General features: G+C 38.7%; 1 protein-coding gene across 1 annotated transcript in view; it reads left to right on the top strand.

Annotated features, from left to right (window-relative positions):
* The first annotated feature begins 1,222 nt into the window (after window positions 1-1,222).
* The window catches only part of LOC126458261 (esterase E4-like), a 108,682-nt gene continuing 98,336 nt past the window's right edge, over window positions 1,223-11,568 (top strand). Inside the window, exons 1-3 of the mRNA XM_050095186.1 lie at window positions 1,223-1,505; window positions 8,098-8,226; window positions 10,585-10,744. Of these exons, the coding sequence (XP_049951143.1) occupies window positions 1,248-1,505; window positions 8,098-8,226; window positions 10,585-10,744 (547 nt within the window). The 5' untranslated portion in view covers window positions 1,223-1,247. The remainder of the gene's footprint in view (window positions 1,506-8,097; window positions 8,227-10,584; window positions 10,745-11,568) is intronic.

Here is an 11,568-nt window from a genome sequence, read left to right as displayed (position 1 = left end):
AAGAACTACTCTAGCACGAGCTAAAATTCAGAAAAAGGACGACGTTATTCCTCAATAATTATTTTCGTTTTTGTCGTGCTGAATACGCACTGTCTAGCAAATAATTTTGCTATTCCACGTTGAATTTCTACCAAATACCGTTAACAGTATTCGTTTGATAGCGATAGAATTTGCTAAAAGTTTGGATGTTTAAGTGAGAAGGAAAGAAACTGGCGACTCTGATTTCATGTGCATTAATTTGAGATAAAGAATTCCTCAACTAATGACATCTCGAGATGTGTTTTAGATACATCTGTGCAAATTTACACAGAATCCGGAGACATACGTGTGATCCAGTATGTTACAAGGTTAATGACAAGTTCGAATTGTCTTCCAGTACCAAGTTGCAATAACGTACTTATAGTTTAATTGAGACGTTACGCCAGCCAGAAAGGAATTCCAGTAGCTGTGCTCAGACGGGGTATATAAGAACAGTACCGGTACACTTATAGATTCTTCCACCATCTGCAGTGAATATTCTATACACCGATATATATTTGTACTGGCAGTTGGTTGTATAAAATGTAAGTGTTGCGATGTTTCAAACATCCATACAATATTTATTGTCTAAGAAGGGATAAAGAAATAAATAAAATATATCTTGAGTTGCTGTTCTTGCAGTTTTGTTAGGAGGAACTTTCGAGCTAAAAGCTTTCGTCCGATTCTTAAAGGCATTTTCACTGCTTTTATTATCATGGCATCTGTAGGAGTGGAGTGCATCACAAGGAAACAAATGTGGAGGCGTCTATTGTAAAACGTAATTACCTCATAACGATCAGTGGATTCCGGTTTTGTTTGTACTGTAATGAACTCGTGTGGCTGATATAGGTAGAGTTCTTACATTAAAAAAGTCCCAAGATCTTCGCTTTCGTCATGACTGGGGACCATATGGTTGTCTAAATGCTTTATACGTCTCTTGATTAAGTGTTCAACCGAAAATGTATTGTGTGAAATGATACATCATAAATTTCAGCCAATGGTGAACGTTTCCAGTAAGACATACAGCAATCGCATTCCGTTTGTCTTACTTGAAAACTGGAAGCAAGGTGGTGTTTTTTCAGCGCTTGTCTGAAATCTATGGCCAAGTACGACTTTAGCTACGCCAGAAGGGAACTCTTGGAAGTGTTGCGCGCGGTTCCTGGAACTATTGCGTCGGCAACACGGGCAGCAGCTGGCGACAGCGGGCGCAGCTCAGTATTGCAGTAGACATGAGGAGAGAAGCTCTGTTCGCTGTTCTGCTATGTGCTGTGGGCCTCGTCGCCTGCGGTAGGAACACGGGCAGGGGCAGATCGCCTTCTAACTGTAGGAACAAGACGACGTCGACGTCAGCGTCGGAATTTCCCGAGGTTCAGACGTCCTTAGGCCGTCTGCGGGGAAGCATACTGCAGTCCCTAGATGGCAAATCGATATTTTCCTTCCGTGGAGTGCGTTACGCACAGCCGCCCGTCGGCGAACTACGCTTCAAGGTACTACTACGGTGCTTATTCATTTTATCTTTGGTTCACTAAATCAGGATCGACGAAAGTCAAAATGTTGCCGGGCAAACAGTGTAAGAGTGTTGGGCGTAGCCAACCTAGAAGTATTTTTTAATTAACATTGAATGTTGATTCTTGTCTCGTTTTGTTCAGTTATGGTATGTTGTACTTCCAGTTTACAAAAAATATTTAAGTGTCCATTACCTCTGCTGGCCAATTTTAAAATTATAGTTGCTCTTCTGCATGGCAGAGATGAATTAACATTGTCCAGTTATCTTTTCATAGTTTAGGCTGGCAGCATTGCAAGAGAATAGGAGCGCATACTACGAATTCGTTTTCGTCTACAACACGTAAAAGAGAGAAAAAGAAGTCGACAGGAAAGGGATGGTGGGATCTTTTGCAGGGCGAGATAGATTTATTTTATACAGAAGGCCAGCTCTCGAGGGTGTCCCCTGCTTGGGGGAAGGGAGGGTAGTTGCCCCCTTAATAAAAACTTCACAAACCGAACTCACATCCTAGCTGTCAAACAGACATGTATCAATCCAGTAACAGTTAGACTAAAGCCAGAACAAGTTAGTGTACCCAGAGCAGTTTCTTGTGAACTATGAAAACTGTGAGATGTCGCCACCCCACCCAGCTTAGAATTTGGGCGGTTTTAATCAAGACTTAAAAGAGCTGTGCAAGCAGTAGACGTATTACAACATTCTTCACTTGCACTTATTTGCCACACTACCAAATGATATTTCTGATTAATAACGGGAGTAAATGTAGGTAGGCACATGCAATTCACAGCCACAAAACTGGAAGTACAAATAATTTCCACATAGCGTATGTGTTTAAGTCTGTGGTTCTGACATAAGTTTTATTCAGTACAACAAAAAACCAGCCAAAGTTGCAAATTTCACATTTTTTATTCCCTCGGTGACTAATATTGGGCCGGGATCCGTTTTCGAAACATCATAACAGACAGTCAAACTGTTATTTCCGAGAATGCAAAAACCATGTCAAAAATGTGCAAACGAACAGTAACAGCGCCCAAAACTAGTTATCGAGTGAATAAAATAAGTGAAATTTGCAACTTTGGCCAGTTTTTCGTTGTAATGATAAATAGAAGTTGCTGTTCTACAATTATTTCAGCATGTAGGAAGTTCGTAGAAGTCTTATTATTGCTAACTTACTCGTCTTGAGAGATTCTGCAACTGTGTTGAGATTCAAAATGTATCCTTTATTTCACCATCCCTGTTGCACATTGATTTGTATGTTGACTAACATTCTGATGTATAGTTCCATGTCCATGGGGTTACAGCAGGTTTCTTACACCACTACTACACTGAAACCAGCAATCATAAAAATAACTGTGCAACTGAAACAGTAAAATAAATGCCAAATTTTGAAGAAAAGTTAAATGTTCTGATACAAATTTCCCTAATTATCTACAGGCAGATACCAGGCAAAAAATTAAAAATCCCCAAATATTTGAAATTAAAGAGTACCTCATTAGCCATTCCTTCCATAAGTTATCAGAATATTTGGATTCAGAGATGTAAATTCCAATTAACTCTGGTTTTCACAGTAAAAAGACTTTAACTTCCCTGGTATATAGTAGCTGATAATGTTTTGAGCAAAGTTATATAAATACTTAATTTGAATTATTACATAAAAATAGCAGCTATGTGGTGTAAGAAGAAGAGCAGTGACTCTCTTTCAAATTACACGAGCTGTTTTTTTTTTTTTTTTCTGTTGGTGTAGATACTGCATATAACAAAGTAATCTAGACTAATCTTAATCCCAGTAAACATACCAGCACTAACTGTAATTTGTTGCCGGCTGCATCTGCCAATTGATTTATAATGTCACCTCTTCCACATAACTTAGGGTTCTGTCCCATACTGTGTTAACGAATGAAAGAATGTTCACACACATACCTAGCAAGTGTATGTATTTATTTGTTTATGTATTCTTTGCCCAAGGACTCTGGTTAATTTGATATTTAATGCTCACTAATCTATACTAATACATAAAGACAAGATGTTGTTTAATGATGTTACCAAATTTCTCAAAAAGTTCCTGAATGATTTACTTAAAATTTTTACACAATATTCTAATAAAATATGGAGCAAAATATATATACACACTGGTACTATACAGGGTGTCCCATTTATCTTGACCACCCTAAATAACTGTTTGTCCAGATGCAAATTATAAAATGTTTCGAGCAAACTGGTACTATACAGGGTGTCCCATTTATCTTGACCACCCTAAATAACTGTTTGTCCAGATGCAAATTATAAAATGTTTCGAGCAAATGTTCTTTAGCCATCAGGGGGACATCAATCAGCATGATTGCCTTTGTTGTAACTTTGTTTTTTACAAAGATATGAACAGTGGTATGACTTTTTTAAATAGCACCCTGTATTTTTTTCAGTAATACATTTCCACTCCTAAAGACCTTTTCAAATATGTATCACAGTGTACCATTCACTGAAACACAACGTCATTACTTACATAACACAACATAGACTTTTAGCCCTGGATCACAAACTCATCCACTTGCTGGAGTTGACAGAAAACAACTGAAAGCCAAGTAAAGATACAACACAAAATTGACTTTGACTTTCCTATACCATTGCCCAGGAGTAGAACATTCAAAGGTGGTCAAAGTGGTGACCCTGGTCTCTGATACACTGGTGCACTCATTGAGTGAAAGAATTATTTACTGCTTCCAGTGTTGTCTGCTGAAGAGAATTACCAGCAAGCAAGATACGTTCCTGAATGTCCTCTAGAGTTGTTGGAATATCACGATAGACAACATCTTTAATGCATCCCCAAAGAATAAAGTCCAGAGGACTTAAATCAGGAGACCTAGCAGGCCAAGTAACTGTTCCTCCTTGACCAATCCATCTGGTAGGTTAACTTCAGTTCAGAACACGATGTGCACACAAGGCATTATGTGCTGGACATCCATTGTGTTATTACCACATAAGCTTTCTGGTTCTTAGCGGCACTTCATCAGGAAGAGGAGGAATAATTCGTCTGAGGAGGTTGACATATGCTGTGCCGTTTGCACTTCCATTGACGCTGATGTACCACCTGTCTAAGTCATCGTGGGTTGTCACTGGACCAGTAATGCATGTTCCTTGTATTTACCTGTCCTTTTTTTGAGAAGGAACATTCATCAGTAAATAGAACATCGGAGAAGAAGTTCGGGTTGGTGAGGATTTGCTGCTGTGCCCACTGACTGAACTGTACATGATTCTGGAAATCATTCCCATGCAATTCGTGATGTAGGTGTACATGGTAAGGGTGGAACCAGTGATGTGTAACAATATGATGTACACTGGTTTTAGGAATGCCAATCTTACGTTCAAGCTGTCGTGTGCTCACATGTGGATTCATAGCAATGGAAGCAAGAACAGTAACTTCGGCAGCTTTGTCTATGCGAGTGCTACAATGATTGCGTTGTCGTGAGTTGAAACTTCCCGTTTCCTGAAGTGTCGCAACAAGATGAGAAAACATCTCAGGAATATGGGTTCTTGTCAGGATATCGCTCTCTGCACAGTTCCACTGCCTGCGTAGCATTTCGCCTTCCTTCATCAGCAACAACAACAACAACAACCACAACAAAAGAAATGTTATGTCAATGCAGTTTGTAGGAAGGACAGCCTTTACTGTATGCCTACTATGCACAACAGTATTTAAGATGACTTAACTACTGTACTAAATGTACCTATACATAAGAAATCAGTATTGCAATTACTGTTCTGTAATTACGTACATTCCCCATAGATGAGTAGCATTTCTACCTTCTCTTCGTTGGTGTACATTCTCTTCACACAACTCTTCGACTGATGATGGTTGACAGAATGACAAGTGTGCATTCTACTTATGTTCATATTTGTCCTCTGTCAACATCAGCAGTTGGATGTGTTCCATTTACCCCGAGTACCTGCACTAAGTGCTGGGAGCAGTAACATCAGTGTTGTGTTATGTAATTAATAATGTTGTATTTCAGTGAATGGTACACTGTGATACATTTTTGAATAGGTCTTTAGGAGAGGAAATGTATTACTGAATAAAAAATACAGGGTGCTATTTAAAAAAGTCATACCACTGTTCATATCACTGTAAAAAACAAAGCTACAATGGAATGTTGTGTTTCAGTGAAAGGTGCACTGTGATACAGTTTTGAATAGGTCTTGAGGAGAGGAAATGTCTTACCGAATAAAAAATACAGGGTGCTATTTAAAAAAGTCATACCGCTGTTCATATGTTTGTAAAAAACAAATCTACAATGAAGGCAATCATACTGACTGATGTCTCCCTGACGGCAAAAGAACATTTGCTTTAGACATTTTGTAATTTTCATCTGCACAAACAGTTATTTAGGCTGGTTAAGATAAATGGGACACCCTGCTATATATTTTCTTAAACAACAATGTGCAGATCTTCTGTTAAAACAAACTGAGAAAGCATGTGCTGTGCTATGAAAATGTGTGGCTTCATATTTTCCCCTTAATTTTAACTACAATAGCACGACATTTAAACATTAAGCATATTGTTTCTCCCTTACATATTATTTCTTCTTATATATAATTTTAAACAAAAATTGATTACACAACTATGTGCTTTTTTGTTTTCTTCCTCACAGTTAGTTTTGACATAAAGCTAGAACGTTGTGTTTATGGCTTATTGGTTTTTAACTGGATTACTAATCACATTGCGGAATCTGAATCATCTGAAACATTGTAATTCTATCTGCTTACAGATTGTAAATTTGAAAAATACTATCCTCACATATCCAACCAAGCAAGGTTAAGATTTAACATCACATTGAGATTGAGGATGTTACTGACAAAACACAAGCTCACAATGTTTCAAGGATGTAGAAGGAAATCTTCCATGCCCTTCTCAAAGGAACGATCCCTGCATTTGCCTGGGGCAGCCAGATGTGTATTTGAACCACTGTGCTCCCAAATGCGAGTCCAATGTGCTAACCATTGTGTTACCTGATTTGGTTCACATATCCTGCATGAGAAGAGCTCTCTCTTGTACACTGTATATACCAATGATCCCAACAGATTTGCCCATTCATTTTAAGCTACTTCAATTCCCAATCTAGGTATGTTAATAGTCCCTAAACGTTTTGTGCCGCTTACTTCTTTTATTGCCTCATTATTTAATTTATTATATACATTAAACATCTCACTTTATTTGGCTTTGAAAGCTAGGTAAATTGCTTTAGATTGACTTTTAAAAAGATTTTTTTTTATATATGCTCTAACTTTCTATAATTATGGCTATGGAGCATGATATGAAAGCATGTATGCCCAATGAAATGTCTGATCTGATTCATTTACGCACTCATTATGTACCTTAGATCTTATGAAGAAAGAGTGCAAGTCAAAGTGTACCTTACAAAAGATGGGAAATCTTAGAATCTTGATTTGTACACTGTAGCAAAAATAAAATATAGTAGACGGATAAAAATTTACTCGCCAAGTGGCAACAGGAGAAAACACACATAAAAGATATGGAAATGGAGAAGCTTTTGAAGCCAGTAGCTCCTTCTGGCAGAAGTTTGAAGGGAAAGGAAGAGGGATGAAAGAAAAGCACTAGTGAGGTTCAGCAAAATGGTGAGAATATGGACTTACTGAATGGGATGAGAAATAAAGACTGATTTTAGTGCCTGTGCCAGATGAAATTCGAAAACCTGAGCACTTAAAGATGGAAGACATGGTAATAAGCAAGTCAGATAGTACTGAATGAACATCACACAAGTGTCAATAAGAGTGGAAAGCTAAGTGCATTATACATGAGAGGCAGGTAAAGGTGTTGGGGAAAAATAGACAGGTCAGAAAATAAAGTGGGGGAATAAAAGGAATATCTACTAAAAAGAAATTGTGACTATAGAAATTAATGTACATTTAGGCCAGGTGGATGGTAAGAACCATGCACAAGTTGTAATACCAGTTACTGCCTGTGAAGTTCTCAAAAACTTTGCTACCTCCTAAAATTATGTCCATCCTGTCTTATTACCCCACCCAGTCTGTCTGCCACTTAACAATGCACTTCACTTTCTGTTCTTATTGACTCTTTCCTGGTGTTTGTTCAGTAATCTCTGTCTTGCTTATTACCCTTTCTTCCATCTTTAAGTTCACAAGTTTTCAAATATGAGCTTTTGCAGAGACCAGCAATTAGTCTTTCCTTCACATGCCATCTAGTATGTCTTCCATGACCAGTGTTCTGGGTGACTTTCTTGTATTCTCCCCTTTTCCTGAACCTCACCAGTCCTTCTCCTTCATCCCTCTTCCTTTCCTTTCGACCCTCCTTCCAGTAGAAGGAGTTACTGGCTCTAAAATCCTGCATGTTAAATATCTTTTATGTTTTTTTCTCCTGCTGCTTCTTGGTGAGTAGATTTTTTTATCATGCATATTATGTTTTCAAACATTAATTATTTTCTTTACTATACTACTTAATGCTATTCATACATCAAATTACACTTGATGAAATAATAAATTATACATCATTTATACATAAGTAAGCAGATAACATAGTTTTTCACTCTAAGCTTTGAATTTTACAGTCACCAGTGCCAGTTGGGCCATGGGATGGTGTAAAGAATGCAACAAAGGATGGTTCAAGGTGTCCTTCAACACAAAACACTAATGATACATCAGAAGACTGTTTGTTTCTCAATGTGTATACAACAAAAGTGAGTAGGAAGACTCCAGTGGTAGAGAATTGGTATGCTATAAATTATTCATGTAAATTCCATTTACTGCATTCAGCCTATGCTTCTTTTTGCTGTATTTCATATTAATTATTGTACGAGGGCAGTTCAATAAGTAATGCAACACATTTTTTTTTTCTGAAACAGGGGTTGTTTTATTCAGCATTGAAATACACCAGGTTATTCCCAAATCTTTTAGCTACACAACACTATTTTTCAACGTAATCTCCATTCAATGCTATGGCCTTACACCACCTTGAAATGAGGGCCTGTATGCCTGCACGGTACCATTCCACTGTTCGATGTCGGAGCCAACGTCGTACTGCATCAATAACTTCTTCATCATCCGCGTAGTGCCTCCCACGGATTGCGTCCTTCATTGGGCCAAACATATGGAAATCCGACGGTGCGAGATCAGGGCTGTAGGGTGCATGAGGAAGAACAGTCCACTGAAGTTTTGTGAGCTCCTCTCGGGTGCGAAGACTTGTATGAGGTCTTGCGTTGTCATGAAGAAGGAGAAATTCGTTCAGATTTTTGTGCCTACGAACACGCTGAAGTCGTTTCTTCAATTTCTGAAGAGTAGCACAATACACTTCAGAGTTGATCGTTTGACCATGGGGAAGGACATCGAACAGAATAACCCCTTCAGCGTCCCAGAAGACAGTAACCATGACTTTACCAGCTGAGGGTATGGCTTTAAACTTTTTCTTGGTAGGGGAGTGGGTCTGTCTGATTGCCGTTTTGTTTCAGGTTCGAAGTGATGAACCCATGTTTCATCGCCTGTAACAATCTTTGACAAGAAATTGTCACCCTCAGCCACATGACGAGCAAGCAATTCCGCACAGATGGTTCTCCTTTGCTCTTTATGGTGTTCGGTTAGACAACGAGGGACCCAGCGGGAACAAACCTTTGAATATCCCAACTGGTGAACAATTGTGATAGCACTACCAACAGAGATGTCAAGTTGAGCACTGAGTTGTTTGATGGTGATCCGTCGATCATCTCGAACGAGTGTGTTTGCACGCTCCGCCATTGCAGGAGTCACAGCTGTGCACGGCCGGCCCGCACGCGGGAGATCAGACAGTCTTGCTTGACCTTGCGGCGATGATGACACACGCTTTGCCCAACGACTCACCGTGCTTTTGTCCACTGCCAGATCACCGTAGACATTCTGCAAGCGCCTATGAATATCTGAGACGCCCTGGTTTTCCGCCAAAAGAAACTCGATCACTGCCCGTTGTTTGCAACGCACATCCGTTACAGACGCCATTTTAACAGCTCCGTACAGCGCTGCCACCTGTCGGAAGTCAATGAAACTATACGAGACGAAGCGGGAATGTTTGAAAATATTCCACAAGAAATTTTCGGTTTTTTCAACCAAAATTGGCCGAGAAAAAAAATGTGTTGCATTACTTATTGAACTGCCCTCGTATTATTGAGATACACAACTACTAGCACAAACTTATAGACATTATGTAATAAATAGTCTAAAATTTAATGCAAAGAAGTGTGAGCTGGTGTACACAACAAAAAAAAAAAAAGATATCTACAACCAAAATAACACTGGGTATGGAGTAGCTAAAACAGTGAAAGTTTCAACTACTGGGGATTGTATAAAAAAAATTAAAAAAAGTAAAATAAAAAAATAAAAATAAAAAATGCGAAGGAAATAAGGAATGTGAAAGTCACAATATGAACAGTGAAGTCTCATAGAAAAGTACCAATTACAATTTCAATCTGTAGAAGCCTGTGCCATGAATACAAGAAAAATTAAGTACAAGACAGTAAAATAAATTTTCTGAGAAGTTGGACAGTTGTAACAAAAATGGAAAAGTTGGGAAACAAAACACAAGAGGAACCTCTGAAAGATAAGATTGAGATGCGAAGATTAGAATGGTATGGGAATGCAGGGAGAGTGGATGATAAGAAGGTGCAGAGGAAGATGGACAATATGACGATGGAATGCAAGAGGCCAAGGGGATGGTCAAGGGACAAGGTGGTTGAAAGGAGCAGAAGAAAGGAATTGAAGGAGAAGACTGGGCCAAAGTAACAAAAGAAAGGTGGCAGTAAGGCCAGAGCAGATGAAGATGTACGTGTTTCAAGCAGACCCTACAAGTACCTGGAAAGTGTAGGGGATAATAATGGGTGTGATTTAAGAGTTTGTATTTGCTGTCTTTCATTTGGTTATATTATTAGTATTGGCACTCAATTGTTTATTAGTCTGATGTACATATTAGTCTGATATGTATGACAAACCTTGTGTACAAGTTATTTAAGACCATTACATTTGTGTACCTATCACTATGAGTATGAATCATAACATGTTCTCTGTCATGACAGCTGCCACATAACACTAGAAATCCTCAGAGACCGGTGATAGTGTTTCTTCACCCTAGTGCTTATTACGTCTTCAGTGGTACCAGTGACTTGTATGGTCCACAGTATTTGATGGATGAGGACATTGTTCTGGTAACAATCAACTACAGGCTTGGAGCTTTGGGTATGTTGAGCAAATGTAGCAATAGGAGTGTGTGTGTGTGTGTGTGTGTGTGTGTGTGTGTGTGTGTGTGTGTGGGTGGGTGGGTGCGTGTAAGTTTTTGTTGTGGTTTATACCTCACCTTGTAAGTCCATAGTGAAACTGTTGTATTTTAGACCATTACTGTATAAGGGTGATACTTTAAGAAACAGGAGAAGTAAAAAGTATTATTGTTATACTGTGTATTCTGTACATAACTACAGTTGATGATTTGGGAAACATTATCATTTTATCTGCATAAATTCATTATTATTGTTAAGTTACCATTCATTAGTTTTTTTACACCCGGACCAGCCACGGTGTGCCAAACTGCACATGAGCAGTGTGGGCTGCATGCAGACTGAGGCTTGGCTTTGCGACATTTTTTGGTTGGAATGTCTTTCTTTGGTTTGGCAGGATCATGGTGTCAGCCCAGTTTACCCTTTGCCATTTGTTCCTGGTATAAAAAAAGTTCACAGGTCCAGTGGGTGTTGGTGCAAAAAAAGACAGTCTGTCAGTGTATTGTCACAAGCTTAAAACATGAATGGGAATGTTAGAGAAGAAGAATGGGAATTCTCAGTATCTGATGTGTGTGATAGTCGCATAATCATCGGGTACCACAAATTTGCTATGGAACGACATGACAACACCATGCAGAAAGAATTTAAAGGTTTAGTTGACTATGAAAGAGGAAAATATTACACCCATTGACATATGGAATTCATTGTTCTGTACATCAAGGAGCATTTTACACTAAATTTGTGAGCATGGAACACGTGATGAAATTGGTGATATGAACATGAAAATTT

Source organism: Schistocerca serialis, chromosome 2 (assembly GCF_023864345.2).
Source record: "Schistocerca serialis cubense isolate TAMUIC-IGC-003099 chromosome 2, iqSchSeri2.2, whole genome shotgun sequence".
NCBI lineage: Eukaryota > Metazoa > Arthropoda > Insecta > Orthoptera > Acrididae > Schistocerca > Schistocerca serialis.
Note: the sequence above shows the minus strand (reverse complement) of the source record. Positions and strands in the feature narration are given on the sequence as shown.